The 19,870-nt window shown below is 43.1% G+C and overlaps 1 protein-coding gene across 1 annotated transcript in view; it reads right to left on the reverse strand.

Moving 5' to 3' along the window:
* Positions 1-488: 488 nt before the first annotated feature.
* PTH1R (parathyroid hormone 1 receptor) overlaps positions 489-19,870 on the reverse strand; it is a 489,474-nt gene continuing 470,092 nt past the window's right edge. The window contains exons 12-13 of the mRNA XM_077493522.1: positions 8,894-8,935; positions 489-6,097 (exon numbers count right to left, since the gene is read on the reverse strand). Of these exons, the coding sequence (XP_077349648.1) occupies positions 5,729-6,097; positions 8,894-8,935 (411 nt within the window). The 3' untranslated portion in view covers positions 489-5,728. The remainder of the gene's footprint in view (positions 6,098-8,893; positions 8,936-19,870) is intronic.

Raw genomic sequence — 19,870 nt, forward strand, 5'->3', positions numbered from 1 at the left:
AAAACCTATACAATTTTATTAAATCCATCCAATAAAAGGAATCAATACCTGTAGTTACTGATGTGTTTCAGCCTCTTACATAGGCCTTAGTCATAATGTTATGACTAAGGCCTATGTAAGAGGATGAAACACGTCAGTAACTACAGGTATTGATTCCTTTTATTGGATGGATTTAATAAAATGTTTTATTTTTGAGACATTGCGGTGCTGGATTTTTTCTCTGTGATTCAAGCGGGAGAGAGGAGATTTTTTGCTAGAAGGGCCAATTGGGGATTTGGGGAAAGGGGGCAAACTGAACGAAGGTGAAGGCACACTTAGATTTTTTTTTTTCACAATAAAAAAAACTAAAAAAAAAAAAATGATATCCAGTAAGATTGTCCCAATTCTTGGCACACACAGAAAGCAGAATGAGTTATGAAAGTTTCTACTTCAAGAGATTCTTAGAACACGGTTAAAATAAATACATGAATAAATAAATAAATAAGTCATTAAAAAACAAATGTGTTTTATTTCTTCCCAGCTTTTTCAGCATAAAATTATTTTTGCCTTTTAGAAAACATGTTTGATGCAGCATACAGGGAAACATATTTAAATTTGAATGCAACAAATTTTTTTTTTTAAGTCCGATAAAGATAAACACACACACACACATACATTTTTTCACATAATATTTTTATACGTGCATTTAAAGGGAAACTATACATATACGTTTTTTTTTTGTATGTTGAGCCATATAAGCAAAAAGGATCAGCTGAATATTAATGATACATTTTTATATGGGTTATTATTTTTAAAAAAATTGTATAATTTGTAAATATATATATATGTACATGGGGCAGCCATGCTTGTTTATTTTACATGAAAGCTGTGCTCCAGCATAGTGGTACATCATTTGATTCCTTGATTTTTTTGGTGTTCTGCTCCCACTGTGTTGGTCAAGTTTGACTCGACCTAAAAATATTCGGCCGTAAAGTTAAGAATTTATCTCAGCAGACCTTAAGAAGAGATGCTATTTACATTCACTGATATATATACATACATCGGGTAAAATAAGCATTGAACACGTCACCATTTTTCTAGGTAAATCTATTGGTAAAGGTGCTATTGACATGAAGTTTGCCCCCACATGGTCGGTAACAACCCGTGCAATCCATACATACAAAGACACCAGAACAAATGGAGAGCTTCACTTGTGGAGAGCTTCAGAAAGACCTGGAATTAGCAGGTACAACAATAAGTAATGCACCCACCCGCCATGGCCTGTATGCACGCTCACCACGAAAGACTCCATTGCTGAAAGTGGTTGTAAACCCTTACAACCAACTTTGACCTACAGATAAGCCTAGATTAAGGCTTATCTGTAGGTCCAAGAAATATCTCCTAAACCTACACGGTTTAGGAGATATTTGCCGAAAGACAGGCACAGCTGTCTACGGCGCATGCACTGAGCGTGCCGCGGTCAACGGCGATATGCCGCGAGTGGCGGCTCCCGTGCGCATGCGCGGGAGTGAGGTCATTGCGGCTTCGCCGAATGACAGCGGCGGAGCAGCGAGACCCACGGAGACCCACCAAGAAGATGGATGCGCCGGACTACAGGGGACAGCGATGACTTTGCTGGCTCCTGTGTCAGGTAAGTGACACATAATGGGCTACTATGCGATGCATAGTAGTCCATTATGCTTTGCCTTTGCAGGGAATGAAAGAGGTTTAATTCCTCTTGAAGACGAAGACTGTTAAATACGGGGAGAATATAGTCTGGTCAGGTGAGGCCAACATTGAACTCTTTGGAGGCCATAATACGCACCATGTTTGGAGGTCACATGGCACATCACCCCCAAAAACACCCCCCCACCATACCAAGAGTGAAGTTTGGAGGTGGGAACGTCATGGTGTGGGGCTATTTTTCAGCATACGGGACTGGCAAACGAAAGACTCCATTGCTGAAGACGAAGCCTGTTAAATACGGGGAGAATATAGTCTGGTCAGGTGAGGCCAACATTGAACTCTTTGGAGGCCATGATACACACCATGTTTGGAGGTCACATGGCACATCACCCCCAAAAACACCCCCCATACCAAGAGTGAGGTTTGGAGGTGGGAACGTCACAGTGTGGGGCTATTTTTCAGCATTCCTGGACTGGCAAACGAAAGACTCCATTACCGAAGACGAAGCCTGTTAAATACGGGGAGAATACAGTCTGGTCAGGTGAGGCCAACATTGAACTCTTTGGAGGCCATAATACACACCATGTTTGGAGGTCACATGGCACATCACCCCCAAAAACACCCCCCATACCAAGAGTGAGGTTTGGAGGTGGGAACGTCATGGTGTGGGGCTATTTTTCAGCATACGGGACTGGCAAACGAAAGACTCCATTGCTGAAGACGAAGCCTGTTAAATACGGGGAGAATATAGTCTGGTGAGGTGAGGCCAACATTGAACTCTTTGGAGGCCATGATACACACCATGTTTGGAGGTCACATGGCACATCACCCCCAAAAACACCCCCCATACCAAGAGTGAGGTTTGGAGGTGGGAACGTCATGGTGCGGGGCTATTTTTCAGCATTCCTGGACTGGCAAACGAAAGACTCCATTACCGAAGACGAAGCCTGTTAAATACGGGGAGAATACAGTCTGGTCAGGTGAGGCCAACATTGAACTCTTTGGAGGCCATAATACACACCATCTTTGGAGGTCACATGGCACATCACCCCCAAAAACACCCCCCATACCAAGAGTGAGGTTTGGAGGTGGGAACGTCATGGTGTGGGGCTATTTTTCAGCATACGGGACTGGCAAACGAAAGACTCCATTGCTGAAGACGAAGCCTGTTAAATACGGGGAGAATATAGTCTGGTGAGGTGAGGCCAACATTGAACTCTTTGGAGGCCATGATACACACCATGTTTGGAGGTCACATGGCACATCACCCCCAAAAACACCCCCCCATACCAAGAGTGAGGTTTGGAGGTGGGAACGTCACGGTGCGGGGCTATTTTTCAGCATTCCTGGACTGGCAAACGAAAGACTCCATTGCTGAAGACGAAGCCTGTTAAATACGGGGAGAATATAGTCTGGTCAGGTGAGGCCAACATTGAACTCTTTGGAGGCCATAATACACACCATGTTTGGAGGTCACATGGCACATCACCCCCAAAAACACCCCCACCCATACCAAGATTGAGGTTTGGAGGTGGGAACGTCACGGTGTGGGGCTATTTTTCAGCATGGGGGGCCGGCAAACTTCATAACATTGAAGGAAGGATGAATGGAAAGATGTCCCAAGACGTTCTTAATAAAAATCTGCTGCCATCTACCAGGATGATGAAGATGAAACAAGGACATTTCAGAAGAACAATGACGCCAAACACAAAGCCAAGGAAACTCTCCATTGGTTTCAAAGAAAGAAAATAAAGCTGCAAGAATGGCCCAGCCAATCACCTGACTCGAATCCAATAGAAAATCTATGGAAAAAAAAACATAAAGATCAGAGTCCATAGAAGAGGTCCATGGAGCCTTCAAGATTTGAAGACTGTTTGTGTAGAAGAATGGGCCGAAACCACAACTAAGCAATGCATGAGACTCGTTTCTCCATACAGTCTTGGAGCCGTCGTCACCAACAAAGGATTTTGTACCAAGTATGAAATACATTTCAGTTGGCGGGTTCAATACTTCTTCCCGGTGTCCTTCCATTTTATTACACAGAACTTGGCTTCCCATGTCTTTTTGTACCTCCCTTTCTTCATGTCTTCAATACTTTTTCCCCGGTGTCCTTCCATTTTTTTTTTACAGAGAACTTCATTTCTGAATGTATTTGTTTTGGTGTCTTTGTATGTATGGATTGTACGGGTTGTTACCGACACGTGGTGACCATTTCATGTCAATAGCACCATTACCAATATATTTACCTAGAAAAATGGCGACGTGTTCAATACATATTTTGCTCGCTGTAGATGATCTCCAGGTGGAGCATTTACCCAATCGAATTAAAATAATTGCCCATTAAATGCAATAAATAAAATATGGAAACCGCAAGAATGTACTAGCTTGACAATCAAATACAAATAAATTGCTTTTATGTAATTGTTACAAATTTTAACACAAAATGTGTATATAGTGAAAAATACACAATAGTTTCCCTTTAAATTAGACATGTGTTGATTGTTTTTATATTACAAAGAATAAAAATCAAAACAAACACCCATATAAATTGTACAGTAAAAAAAAAAAAAAAAAAAAAGTTATTTTTTTCTCCACTTTGCTTCCCACTTAAATATATTTCCCCTCATTTGCCCGAATAGATTGTGACCATTTTAAAATATATCAATTATAAACAGTTATCTCCTATTTCTTTTTAGCATTTAGAAGAAACATATAGTGTAGAATAAAATAATACATTTGTCCAAAAAAAATAAAAAAAAATAATAATAAATCACAAATTTCACAAAATAAAATAAAAAATAAAAACAGTCCCACTTGGTCCATAGTATTACTAGCAATGCTTGTTTTATGGTTTACAACGAATTTGATGTGTTCAATATACTTTCTCTACATAGGTATATTTACTTGTTTAAATATATTATATATATATTTTTTTTTTAATAATTTCAATCCTTAATATATTACTGAAAATATATCAGCAGTTTTACTGCCTATTTATGGTACAGTTTAGCAATCTTTAACATTTCCTGAGGCTCAAATCCCTCTTTCATTACCGCTTATTCTACCCCAAAGAATCAGGGATTTAATCATCTGCAACTTGAAAAAAATTGGTATTTTGTTATTTGCAATAACATTTTTTTTTTTTTTGGGCTAATTGCATAGATTCAATTAATATGTGTGGCTTTTATCTGTAGCTAAAAAAAAAAAAAAAAAATTAAAAGAGGTGAAAACGTTTTAATTTTATGTTCAGCTAATGTATATTTAAAATCTCTGATCTTTTAAAGCTTTTTTTTTTTTTTTGTTTATTTATTTTTTTTTTTTTTGTAGCCTGCTCATTTTTCTTTAGCAATCTTCAACTCCTATTAACTGAGGTGACATATCTTGACATAGAAAACAATTATATCAAATAATTGTCAACAATAAACCAGGTACTGTACCAAAGATGCATATTCTGATGAATTAATTCTCTGAGTAAAAACGTAAAGTCAGACCTGAACTTCTTTTGTAAATGGCTGAATAATTATCTCTTTCACATGCATAATTACCATTCACGTTTTTGTTTCTCCTAGAAAATGTAATTACAATATTTTAAAATCCACATCTCTAACATAGAGGATTTATAAATAAGTGTCTTGCAAAAAAAAAAAAAATATTTATAACAATAAAAAATAAAATATATATTTATAAAAGAAATTATACAAAGCATCAAAAAATAAAACAAACTGGTACATTGTAAAAAAAAAAAAAAAAAAAAAAAAAAATATGGTTTAAATGCACAAAATTACTAGTGTTTTGTGCTCTGGTGATTTGGTGATTTGGAGGAATCGGTTAGGAGGGACAAAGTAATTGTGATTGTTATTTTTTTTTATCATTCACCAAAACAATTGGTGCAATATATATATATATAAAGACGTATTCTTGACCCGGAAATAGAAGGAGGTGAGCGATCCACTTTAACCTCACTTTCAGATCTGGGGCTTTTCCTTAAGAAGTCTTTGCCCCCCTGAAATGTTCGATTTCCCTCCTCAAAGGATGTGAAAACTTTGGACGGTCATGAAAATATTTACATAACGGTCTCTCTCTCTTCTTCTTCTACAACTTCCGCCGCGGGCCTTTCGGCATCGTAGACTCCAGAGCCGTTGAGATATTCCTCGTCTTTGTTATACTGCTCTGGTCCCGAGGACGGTATAGAGTTTTCAGAGATTGAGCCATTTTTTACGTAGCCCGGTAAGTTCCTGTGGCCGTTCAGGGCCGCGGACACGAATCTCGTGTTGAGGTGTAAGGCCAAGGGTCCCCTTGTGGTGACGTTGGTAACACTCGTATGGGAGACCATAGGTCCATAAGAGTACGTTGTGCTTCCACTTCTGGCTTTCCTCTTAAAATCGAGTGCCAGGGTCCACCTGCTCCAAGATTTCTTAATTTCTGCTTGTACCTGAAAAAGAAAAAACATAGCCAATTGGAGAGGAATCATGAGCTGAAAGGGGCCCTGCCTATCTCTGCCTATACTGACGTGCATAATTGTTCTTGAAAAAAGTAGATGTGAGGTGATGGACTTTGATATTCCCAACCATCATACAAAAAGTAGAAGTGAGACTTGATGGAATGGCCTTGGCAGCTCCACAACATGGCCGGAGGTCTACCAAGAGATAAGGGCCATCGAAATTGAAAAATCCACATGAGACCTTTGGGATCCCGATTTCGATAAGCCCCCTGCCCGCAGACCCCCACAACCACCGCCCAGGGTTGTGGGGAATAGACCCTTCCCCGCATCAACATGGGGCCTAGATTAAGGTTTACCTGTAGGTCCAAGAAATATCTCCTAAACCTTTACGGTTCAGGAGATATTTACCTGAAGACAGCCACCGCTGTCTACGGCGCATGCACCGTAGACAGCGGCATGCAGGTGCACTGGGTAAGCCGCAGATCGCGGCGATATGCCGCGAGTGTCGGCTCCCATGCGCATGCGCGGGAGTGATGTCATCGCTGCTCTGGCGAATCACAGCGCCGGAGCAGCGAGACCCACGGAGACCCACCAAGAAGATGGACGCTCGGAACTACAGGGGACAGCGGTGACTTCGCTAGCTCCTGTGTCAGGTATGTGATGCATAGTAGTCCATTATGCTTTACCTTTGCAGGGAGTCAAAGAGGAAGTAAACCCATCAGGGTTTACTTCCTCTTTAATAAAGGGCCAGTTTACTGTTCTTCAGACTTTAGGGGGGCCAGTGGGAGTAAAAAAAATGACTGGTATTAGTGGGTGGACTAGTGCTCCATCATTGGTATTAGTGGGAGGAATTGTGCCCCATCGTTGGTGTCAATGGGAGGTATAATGCCCCAATATTGGTGTCAATGTGATGAATTATGCCCCATTATTGGTGTCATCAGGGGGAAATTGTGCATCAACATTGGTATTAGCAGGAGTAATAGTGCCCCTTTATTGCTTTAGTGGGAGGAATAATGCCCCATTTTTGGTGTCAATGGGAGGAATGGTGTCCCATCATTGGTGTCACTGTGAGGAATTATGCCCCATGGTTGGTGTCATTGGGGGGAAATAGTGCCTCCACATTGGTATCAGTGGGAGGAATAGTGCCCCTTTGTTGCTTTAGTGGGAGGAATAATGCCCCCTTTTTGGTGTCAATGGGAGGAATGGTGTCCCATCATTGGTGTTAATGTGAGGAATTATGCCCCATGGTTGGTGTCATTGGGGGGAAATAGTGCCTCCACATTGGTATCAGTGGGAGGTATAGTGCCCCTTTGTTGCTTTAGTGGGAGGAATAGTGCCCCATTTTTGTTGTCAGTGGGAGGAATAGTGTCCCATCGTTGGTGTCATCGGAGGGAAATAGTGTCTCAATGATTGGTATCAGCGGGAGGAATAGTGCCCCTTTGTTTCTTTAGTGGGAGGAATAGTGCCCCATTTTTGGTGACAGTGGGAGGAATAATGCCCCATCATTGGTGTCAATGTACGGATATATGCCCCATCATTGGTGTCATCTGGGAAATTGTGCCTTAACATTGATGTCAGTGGAAGGAATAGTGTCCCATCATTGCTTTAATGGGAGGAATAGTGCCCCATCAATGGTGTCAATGTGAGGATATATGCCCAATTATTGGTGTCTTCAAGGGAAAAAGTGCCTCGAAATTGGTATCAGTGGGAGAAAAAGGCCATTATCATTGCTTTAGTGAGAGGAATAGTGCCCCATTGTTGGTCTCATTGGGAGAAATAGTGCCCCATCATTGGTATCAGTGGGAGAAATAGTGCCCCATCATTGGTATCAGTGGAAGGAATAGTGCCCCATCATTGGTATCAGTGGGAGGAATAGTGCCCCATCATTGGTATCAGTGGGAGGAATAGTGTCCCATCATGGGTATCAGTGGGAGGAATAGTGCCCCATCATTGGTATCAGTGGGAGGAATAGTGCCCCATCATGGGTATCAGTGGGAGGAATAGTGCCCCATCATTGGTATCAGTGGGAGGAATAGTGCCCCATCATTGGTATCAGTGGGAGGAATAGTGCCCCATCATTGGTATCAGTGGGAGGAATAGTGCCCCATCATTGGTGTCAGTGGAAGGAATAGTGCCTCTTCATTGGTATTAGTGGGAAGAACAGTGCCCCATCATTGGTGCCAAGGTGAGGAATTTGTCCACATCGTTGATGCCAGCGAAAGGAATGGTGCTTCATTTTTGGTGTCAGTGGGAGGAATAGTTCCCCACTGGTAGTGTTGGTGCTCCAAGGGCCAAAAGGATTGCTTTTACAAGAGAGCCAACTGCTGGCACTAAAAATTGGTACCAGGGTGATGACAGGCAACTGCCATTTAAAAATAGGGGTCAACAATGGGGCCCCCCCCCATATCCCTCTTATACATTATACTAATCATTATCTATATCCGATCCGGTTTGCACAGCAGACGTCTGTGCGGCGGGGCCCGTTTTCAGCATCATGCACGCGCTGCCTGCACACATTTAATACATACATTTGGATTTCAGCTCCGACCATCTCCGCTTGTAACCCTTAGGGGGCGGCTTTGTAAAATGAGGAGATGAAGAGACGCTTTGAGATCCCCCTAAACATTTAACCCAAGATGAATTCCTGATCTCAATCTTCACAAGTCATTATAAAGCCTCACATTAGAGGGAGGGGGTCCTGCGGGGATTACAGAGCTAAAGTGCCAATATCACCTCCCCCTCCCCCAACACCACCTTCTATCCCTCCGAATTATAATGATTACTTACCTCCCCGTTACAGAAGCAGTATATAATAGCAACAAAAAATCCCTGCAAAAAAAAAAAAAAAAAAAGAAGGAAATATTCAAATAACAATCCAGATATTTCCACAAAACAGGCGCACAAAACAAGGGATACGAAGGCTGATTGGATAAAGGAGCCGAGAATTTTCACACATATTCTGCATAGAATGATACATTGAAAATAAACAGGAATTTGCTTGTCATGTGATTGGAGGATTGAAGTGAATACATACATAAAAACACATAGCTACATAGTTACACTGGTCCATCGAGTTCAACCAATTAAAAAAACAAAAACCTCCATATAAACACTCCTATACCCACAATTGACCCAGAAGAAGGTAAAAAAATAAACAAACAAAAAAAAAACCTCCAGATCAACTACTCTGAGCATATGTCATCAGAGAAAAACAATGAGTGAGCGGTTTGGGGCCGAGCATCGCCCATTTGGGTTAATGGGTTGTTAAGGAGTTAAGGAAGCCGGATGCCGTGTCCTCAACAACAGATGAGTCATCAGCTGTCAGTGGGCTTCCTCGCTGACAGCTGAGTAAAAAAAAAACATTGCAGAATTTGCCAGGAATAGAGAAAATAAATAAATAAAATGGCTTGGGCGTCTCCCATCAATCCATATAAGGCCCTTTGGGATCCAGATTTCGATAAGCCCCCTGCCCGCAGACCCCCACAACCACCGCCCAGGGTTGTGGGGAAGAGACTCTTCCCCGCATCAACATGGGGACAAGGTGCTTTGGGGTGGGGGGGCGGAGCCCCCCTTGCCCCAAAGCACCCCCCAAATGTTGAGGGCATGTGGCCTGGTCTGGTTCAGGAGTAAGCGCCCCCCCCCCCCCCACTTTCCTGCATGCTAGGGATAAGGGTCTGGTATGGATTTTGAGGGGGACCACATGCCATTTTTTTTATTTGGCGTGGGAATTCCTCTCAGAATTCATGCCAGACCTAAGGGGGGGGGGGGCACACACCTTTTTTTAATTTTGTCACCGGGTTCCTAAAGGACCTAAAAGGCCTGGTATGGATTGGTGGGGGACCCCCACGCCATTCTTTTAAAATAAAATGTCCTATTGCCAACAATGTTTTCTTTTTGCAGCTGGGAAAATCAATTTAAATGTCTTTTTTTTTCTTTGCTGCAGCAGGTTCTATACATGGTACAGATGCACCACTTTACAAGCAGACGAAGGGGACCTACCAGGCACTATATTTTAAAGGAATTTTTCATTTTTATAGTTTCACTTTAACCGCTAGCCGACCAGCCGCTGTAGCTATATGTGTAGCTATACATTGGCTCTTTACGACGCTATAGCAGGCCCGAGTGCGCGGGCGTGCCTCCAGCAGGCGCAATGTCCGCCGGGCACCTAGGATTGCTCCTGACAGAACGAGAATGGGGATCTCTGTGTGTGTGAACTCACAAATCCTGGTTCTGTCAGTGGAGTAGAGACAGATCATGTGTTCCTACTAAGTAGGAACAACGATCTCTCTCCTCGTCTAGTCAGTCCCATCCCCCCACAGTTATGCCGTGTAAACACTGCCGGACTTTCCGGCAGACTAGGTCCGACGGTCTTCCCGACTGACTTTTCAGCTGAGTTCCGAACAGACATGGCCACACACGGTTTTCATCCGTCGGACTAATAAACAGACAAAATAACACCATAGAGTCTAAAGTAAAGAGTGGAATATATACAAATCCCTAATTTATGATTCCCAAGGGCATCATCCTGTAACAATTACACCAAAAGAAACGCGTAGACCAATCTTTGTCATCCTGATCATCATATGTGACGTCGCTAGGACCTACCCATATTTACGTGATTATCATATATGATAAAGTATTATGGTCCTAATGTATAGGGCACTATGCACCCAGGGACGAATGCCCAAAATGCAAGAAGTCTGGGTCTTCCATCCACCATCATCGGCATCCAACAGACAACTGAGATACTCATGCCACTTCATGCTCTTGCCCCGCTTGTCCACTGGGGCTTCCATCCACCATCATCAGCATCTAGCAGACAAGCAAGACACTCATGCCACTTCATGCCCTTGTCCCAGCTGTCCACTGGGGCTTTCTTCAACCATCATCAGCATCCAACAGACACTCATGAAACCCCATGCCCTTGCACCACCAGTCTACTGGGGCTTTCATCCATCGTCATCAGCATCCAACAGACAGCCTAGACACTTATGCCATTTCATGCCCTTGCCCCACCTGTCCAATGGGGTTTCCAACCCTGACTAGCTGCAGCAGCTTTCAGCCTTTCAACAGGCTGCTGGTAGCAGGGCTGGATGAAAAAAACAGAATCACATGCACCAGGACTAAGTATGCATGAGGCTTTATAACTAAGGCAAACTAAAAGGTGGAAGATGGGGCCACACTTGGGCTCGTGGGCCCCTCTGCTGCAATTCTGCACATGCCCTACTACTTAGCATCGGATATTTAACCATAAAAAGTGCGGCATGCTCAGTAATGTGTCAGTGTATCACTTCCAGGTATTTATTCCCTCTCACAGAGATCACAGTACTCCCCCTGACAATGCCTTCATCTGATTTTCTCTCCAGAAGGATGGCACCATCTTTGTTCAGACAAGACCAACATTTATTTCCAGGACTGAGATGGTGGCTCATATATGACCTGGTGCCTGTACAGTTCCTGGGAAGGTTCCACCAGTATGGAAGATGGAGCTTCTGTAGGAACACCATTGTGGGGGTGCAGGTTGGCTCAAAGGCTTATGATAGAGGTCGCTGCTAACCCTGCATAGATGTGTGGAAGTGTGCTTGCTATTTGCAAACGTCATAGTGGATAGTTACACACGGCCAGTATTGACTTGTCTTCAGCAGTACCTGGTAACCTGTTGTCCAATATTTTATGATTGACTTCCTGATACCTACCCAGCTTTTCTTGAGGTACTTCTGCTCTCTGCCTGTACTGACCTTGGCTTGTACCATGACCACTCTTCTGCCTGCTCCAGATCTGCTTGTCTTATATCGATCTTGGCCTTGAAAGCTGCTCTACTCTATCTAATTCTATCTGCTACTGATTCTGTATCTGAACCGCTGGCCAGTCACTAACCCAGCTTGCCCAGCTTTGACATAGTCCTGAGCTCCTGCATCTCTTCTACTCACCAGCTTGTAGGCTGGTGCAGTCTGTATTCTTCACTGCAGGTGGCGCTCGACCACAGCAGCAATCCAGATGGGGGAGGAAGTTGAAGGGAACTTGGTTCCTCTTTGATTTCCTCAGTCACAGGGGGCCGCTATCTGTTTGGATTCCAGTAGAACCCAGAACTCCAAATCCTTAGTAAATGGTTTATTTAGGTACACATAAAAGGGTAAAAAAGGCTATTCAATTGGATGCAGAAGCTCCATGTGACTTTGGTGGCCATCTTGGGTCAGACAGTGTCTATTTATAGAACTAGTTCCCCCACAAGCGGGGTTTTTAGGCAGCAAGAGACAGTAATAGAAGCCAATAGAAGTAGTATAAAAGGTATTTTAATAATAATAATTGGTAAAAACAAGCAGGTAAAAACAAACATGAGCTTCACCTGAACACTTGGATAACAGACAAAATCATGTATATAAAGTACATATAATGTCACATGGAAGTAAAATAACAGACACAACTATGTTACACTGTATGAGTAGATAGCAGTGAGAGCATAAAGCTAACGCGTTTCGACCCCAGAGGGGGTCTTCTTCAGAGATGGTGGTCTGTTAAAAGAAAAACAAGATTACACTGAATGAATGAATCCGGTGTTATACATATTAGGGATACCCAATATTAATTTAAAAATGGTTTACCCCATAATGTACTTCCAGGTAGGTAAGATGGATTGTAGTGCTTCAGAAGAAAGATTCTCCCATAAGGCAATGTCTCAATTTCCTTTACACATCTTGAGTGGTACTTGGTCCGTATGTATTGCCAGGATGCCAGATGGAAGAAGAGGCCGTGTCACACACCCACTGGCGTGACTCACGGGAGGTCACACTATTGCCTTGCCCCCCAGAGGAGAAAACTCCGGGGGGGTAGGTGCGAGTAAGGGTACACTGAAGATATGGCGGGTCACACCTGCAGCAAAATCCCAACAGTGGCAAAAAATTAATTAATTAAATAATTGAAAGCAAGGATTATTTAATGTTGGAGACATGGAGTGCATACATAATATGGGGATAATAGTATCATATCTCCGTTATGTATGCCAAAGGTTGTGCACATGTACACATATACATATACACACTTGCACCCCCAATTGTCCAAATGTCCATATAACATGCTTTCTAAAACCTGGACTAAAAGAGAAAAAAGAAGGGGGGGGGGAAAAGAAACCACGCCTGGGAGTCCAAGGAGCCTAAGAAAGAGGGGAACAAAGGAAAAAATGGCCTGGGATGAGTGGGTGTGCAAATGTGTGTCAGTGTGTGAGCTCTAATGCACAGAAAAGGGGGGACGGGAGGAAAAGAGAAATAGAGAAGAAAAAGAGGAATAAACGTGATGGGAAGTGGACTGTGTGAAAACGGTGTGAGTGAGTATGCGCTTAGACAGAGAAAGAAAAAGTGCGCAAAGGAATGGTGAGAAAGTGACAACATGAGTGAATAATAATATATGCGGGTCATATAACAAACAAACAAAAAAAAAAAAAAAAACAAACACCACATGTGAAAGTGTGCAAAAACAAGATGCACTAAGCTAGGTGACAGTGATAAGGGACATGATCAATAAGAGTGTCAAGTGCATAATGATATATACATATAGGAAAAGTGTGTAAATGTGGTGTGTGAGAAAATACCTCACCGGTGTATTAGCGTCATTGGAATAGCCAGGCAGGTGGTGAGGTTATTACCTGAATTGTAAGACCTAATAGGAAACTGTTCCAGAAGGTAAAGATGAGGGACGGCGACTTAGGCGTTAATCCACAAGTGGTAACTGGCGCAGTCCCTACAACATATTTCCTGAAGTCCGATCTGTAAATTAGTTTAGATCAGTCCTCATATTGAACAGCCAGTAAAAAGGGCTTGTTATGGTGCAATATATCACCAAGTATAGGTCAAGTACAAAGGGGAAATAAGTGCTCACCTAACCACGGGTACAGGTCTCTTTCCTCCTGGATGAGTATACACCTCCTATGAATGAAGGTTCATATATAAAGCCTGGAGATTGGCTGCAGGTGCAAATGCCCACCAATTAGTCGGCGTATCCAAACATGTTGGCTGCCTGAATAGGATCAGCCTCGTGTGGCCGCCCCGGCGTCCTGGAAGGCCGGAAACCGGCCCCGAAATTTCGTCACTTCCGTCGCAAAAACGTGGCGTCACAACGTCGCGCACGTCCGCTCGATCGAACGGACGCGCGCGAAGTATATATCACGCACGTTCGCCCAAACGAGCGGACGCGCCCGAGGTATGCGCCCGGAAGTGTCCGAGGATGCCACCGGCAAGGGAATATATGTCCACCATCCCTCCACAAGGGGGGAGGGGGAACCAAGGGAGAGGCCTGTCCGTAATATACAGGCAGGAACCCCTCCTGCCCCTGCCGGGGAGTCAGAGCAGGGTGCAGACACATTAGCCCCTCCTCTCCTCTGTAACTCGGCAAAGGACCATTGGAGATTTCGAGGGAAGAGAGACATATTCTCACCGGAAGAAAAAAAGTTTTTATAAAATAAAAAATAAAAATTAAGCGATGTCAGAAAGCCGAGATTAGCCAGGTACCCCCCTAAGCACCCACCCGGGATCTTCAAGAGGATGAAAAAAAAAAAAAAAAAAATAATAATTTAAAAAGGAGGTTGTGCTCGTGAAGGGGAAGAGGATCCAAGGGTGAGGGAAAAAAGAGAGAGGTGGATGGCAGGTCGGGGCATACAATCACAAAAAGACAAGTGGAATTCACCAATCAAGTTGTATAGTTCTATAATACTCTTCAAAGTTTAATGGCATCTATTGTCATGTAAATATAAGTCTCTATCAAGAGCTTGAACGGAGCAAGTATGCAAACTATAGTAAAATGTACATCAATTGAAACGCATGACAATTAAACACATGGTTTTTCTAGGTAATTATTGATATAAGGATACATTGCATATACAGAGCAATCCAGAATAATCTGTTGGCGGATACAGAAAAAGAGCCTGAGATGTAATGATGAAGGGAAAAAGGAGAGGCCCGGGTAGGGGAGAGGTGAGGCCCCCACTTCAAAGCAAGGGAGGCTTTTGGATTGTGTATTAATACTCCATTTATAGGCTCGTCTCTCTGAGAAGGCAAATTTATCCCTCCAGTATTTGGACTCCTTCTTGCGTAAAATATTTTTTTATTATTTTTTTATTATAGATGGATAAGTCATCCCGGAGTTTGATCCGGGTTTCTACAGCTAGGGTATGTGACGCATAGGGTTGTAAAGCCATTTCCAAGGTGTGAATCTCCCTGTCGAGGAGTTCAATCTACCTGGTGCACTCCCCGACAAGGATAGTCATCATTTGCTGAGAGCAAACATTTAGGTTGGCCTCCCATTCTGTTTTACATTCATTACTAATTAGGTCTATATTTGGAAAAATTTGGACCCTGTCTTTTGCTGCCTAAAAACCCCGCTTGTGGGGGAACTAGTTCTATTTGTATCTACTTGGGGTGAGCAGCACCCTCCTAGCTTCTTATAGCACTGTGTTCTTATTTGATTGTTATCAGACTGGGTGGATAAACACCCTTTTCCTTTTCCTCCTTTCTCTTTTTCCTTTTTCTCTTTTCTTTTCTCTTCATATGATCCCTTTCCTTTTCTCTCCCCCGAATTGAACACAGGAGGGTTAAACATGAGCTTGGCCTAGCATAATTAACATTGAGGAATTGATTTGTCCTTATATGTATATTTTTATGCAAACATTGTTATAGTAAATATAAATATGTTTCAGGGTAATGATTGGGATCTGTTGATGTCAGGGTATGAAACAGAATTTGAGAAAAATGATCGGGTTGATACTGAGATTACTACTTTGACTTTCAAATTAATGAGAACACTTGAAAGAAAATCAGCACTATTTTGGCACATCAAATCGTTCGAAAGATATAAGAATGAAAAGATTAACCCATTGGGTCTCAGGGTCCAAATTTTTCCAAATATAGACCTAATTAGTAATGAATGTAAAACAGAATGGGAGGCCAACCTAAATGTTTGCTCTCAGAAAATGATGACTATCCTTGTCAGGGAGTGCACCAGGTAGATTGAACTCCTCGACAGGGAGATTCACACCTTGGAAATGGCTTTACAACCCTATGCGTCACATACCCTAGCTGTAGAAACCCGGATCAAACTCCGGGATGACTTATCCATCTATAATAAAAAAATAATTAAAAAATATTTTACGCAAGAAGGAGTCCAAATACTGGAGGGATAAATTTGCCTTCTCAGAGAGACGAGCCTATAAATGGAGTATTAATACACAATCCAAAAGCCTCCCTTGCTTTGAAGTGGGGGCCTCACCTCTCCCCTACCCGGGCCTCTCCTTTTTCCCTTCATCATTACATCTCAGGCTCTTTTTCTGTATCCGCCAACAGATTATTCTGGATTGCTCTGTATATGCAATGTATCCTTATATCAATAATTACCTAGAAAAACCATGTGTTTAATTGTCATGCGTTTCAATTGATGTACATTTTACTATAGTTTGCATACTTGCTCCGTTCAAGCTCTTGATAGAGACTTATATTTACATGACAATAGATGCCATTAAACTTTGAAGAGTATTATAGAACTATACAACTTGATTGGTGAATTCCACTTGTCTTTTTGTGATTGTATGCCCCGATCTGCCATCCACCTCTCTCTTTTTTCCCTCACCCTTGGATCCTCTTCCCCTTCACGAGCACAACCTCCTTTTTAAATTTTTTTTTTTTTTTTTTTTTTTTTTCATCCTCTTGAAGATCCCGGGTGGGTGCTTAGGGGGGTACCTGGCTAATCTCGGCTTTCTGACATCGCTTAATTTTTATTTTTTATTTTATAAAAACTTTTTTTCTTCCGGTGAGAATATGTCTCTCTTCCCTCGAAATCTCCAATGGTCCTTTGCCGAGTTACAGAGGAGAGGAGGGGCTAATGTGTCTGCACCCTGCTCTGACTCCCCGGCAGGGGCAGGAGGGGTTCCTGCCTGTATATTACGGACAGGCCTCTCCCTTGGTTCCCCCTCCCCCCTTGTGGAGGGATGGTGGACATATATTCCCTTGCCGGTGGCATCCTCGGACACTTCCGGGCGCATACCTCGGGCGCGTCCGCTCGTTTGGGCGAACGTGCGTGATATATACTTCGCGCGCGTCCGTTCGATCGAGCGGACGTGCGCGACGTTGTGACGCCACGTTTTTGCGACGGAAGTGACGAAATTTCGGGGCCGGTTTCCGGCCTTCCAGGACGCCGGGGCGGCCACACGAGGCTGATCCTATTCAGGCAGCCAACATGTTTGGATACGCCGACTAATTGGTGGGCGTTTGCACCTGCAGCCAATCTCCAGGCTTTATATATGAACCTTCATTCATAGGAGGTGTATACTCATCCAGGAGGAAAGAGACCTGTACCCGTGGTTAGGTGAGCACTTATTTCCCCTTTGTACTTGACCTATACCTGGTGATATATTGCACCATAACAAGCCCTTTTTACTGGCTGTTCAATATGAGGACTGATCTAAACTAATTTACAGATCGGACTTCAGGAAATATGTTGTAGGGACTGCGCCAGTTACCACTTGTGGATTAACGCCTAAGTCGCCGTCCCTCATCTTTACCTTCTGGAACAGTTTCCTATTAGGTCTTACAATTCAGGTAATAACCTCACCACCTGCCTGGCTATTCCAATGACGCTAATACACCGGTGAGGTATTTTCTCACACACCACATTTACACACTTTTCCTATATGTATATATCATTATGCACTTGACACTCTTATTGATCATGTCCCTTATCACTGTCACCTAGCTTAGTGCATCTTGTTTTTGCACACTTTCACATGTGGTGTTTGTTTGTTTTTTTTTTTTTTTTTTTTGTTTGTTTGTTATATGACCCGCATATATTATTATTCACTCATGTTGTCACTTTCTCACCATTCCTTTGCGCACTTTTTCTTTCTCTGTCTAAGCGCATACTCACTCACACCGTTTTCACACAGTCCACTTCCCATCACGTTTATTCCTCTTTTTCTTCTCTATTTCTCTTTTCCTCCCGTCCCCCCTTTTCTGTGCATTAGAGCTCACACACTGACACACATTTGCACACCCACTCATCCCAGGCCATTTTTTCCTTTGTTCCCCTCTTTCTTAGGCTCCTTGGACTCCCAGGCGTGGTTTCTTTTCCCCCCCCCCTTCTTTTTTCTCTTTTAGTCCGGGTTTTAGAAAGCATGTTATATGGACATTTGGACAATTGGGGGTGCAAGTGTGTATATGTATATGTGTACATGTGCACAACCTTTGGCATACATAACGGAGATATGATACTATTATCCCCATATTATGTATGCACTCCATGTCTCCAACATTAAATAATCCTTGCTTTCAATTATTTAATTAATTAATTTTTTGCCACTGTTGGGATTTTGCTGCAGGTGTGACCCGCCATATCTTCAGTGTACCCTTACTCGCACCTACCCCCCCGGAGTTTTCTCCTCTGGGGGGCAAGGCAATAGTGTGACCTCCCGTGAGTCACGCCAGTGGGTGTGTGACACGGCCTCTTCTTCCGTCTGACATCTTGGCAATACATACGGACCAAGTACCACTCAAGATGTGTAAAGGAAATTGAGACATTGCCTTATGGGAGAATCTTTCTTCTGAAGCACTACAATCCATCTTACCTACCTGGAAGTACATTATGGGGTAAACCATTTTTAAATTAATATTGGGTATCCCTAATATGTATAACACCGGATTCATTCATTCAGTGTAATCTTGTTTTTCTTTTAACAGACCACCATCTCTGAAGAAGACCCCCTCTGGGGTCGAAACGCGTTAGCTTTATGCTCTCACTGCTATCTACTCATACAGTGTAACATAGTTGTGTCTGTTATTTTACTTCCATGTGACATTATATGTACTTTATATACATGATTTTGTCTGTTATCCAAGTGTTCAGGTGAAGCTCATGCTTGTTTTTACCAATTATTATTATTAAAATACCTTTTATACTACTTCTATTGGCTTCTATTACTGTCTCTTGCTGCCTAAAAACCCCGCTTGTGGGGGAACTAGTTCTATTTGTATCTACTTGGGGTGAGCAGCACCCTCCTAGCTTCTTATAGCACTGTGTTCTTATTTGATTGTTAGACAGTGTCTATTTAAGACTCAGGCTCCCAGGCTTGGTGCATTTAATGCGAGTGGCTAGCATTGGAATAGGTTCCCCTTGTCTGACAGGGATAGTGCTTAAAGACAGGGGAAATGTTCCGGAGGAGTAGGGACAGCGCAGGGACTACGTCTACTCCTTACAGGATCCATCCCCTTAGGGTATGGACCAGACAGGCCACATTGCGCTCCTAGTGGCAGATGCTGTTGGCATATTCTATTCTTCAAACCGTTGTTCCACCACTGTCACAGGTGTAAGTGTCTCCAGACGGGGGGGGTGCTCCCCCGCCCCTCTGAGCCTGTTTGTACTTGTGGAACTTTTCTACAATATATTGCTATTACCAAACTTGGACTTGGACCGAGGCCACAGGCTTGCAGCTCAACTTACTATGCACCTGTCTGCTCACTGGTCCGCTGATCCTTTGTTCAGCCATCACATCTCCTGCTCTGTTCCAGCCTGCTGTTCCACCAACCAGTCTCCTGCCTGTCATCCTTTGGGGAGGTCCGCACATCATAGATTAAACCACTGGCTTCCATCCATTGGCCTCAGCATCCAGCAGACATGCCAGGCACTCATGCCACTCCATGCCCTTGCTCAACCGGTCCTCTCTATCAGGGGCTCCCGGCTGAAGATGTAAGAGGCCATTCTCATCTCATCAGGTTCCCCTGCCAGGTATAT

Source organism: Lithobates pipiens, unplaced genomic scaffold, assembly GCF_037356315.1.
Source record: "Lithobates pipiens isolate NorthernLeopardFrog02 unplaced genomic scaffold, aLitPip1_a1.2 Scaffold_19, whole genome shotgun sequence".
Taxonomy (NCBI): Eukaryota; Metazoa; Chordata; class Amphibia; order Anura; family Ranidae; genus Lithobates; species Lithobates pipiens.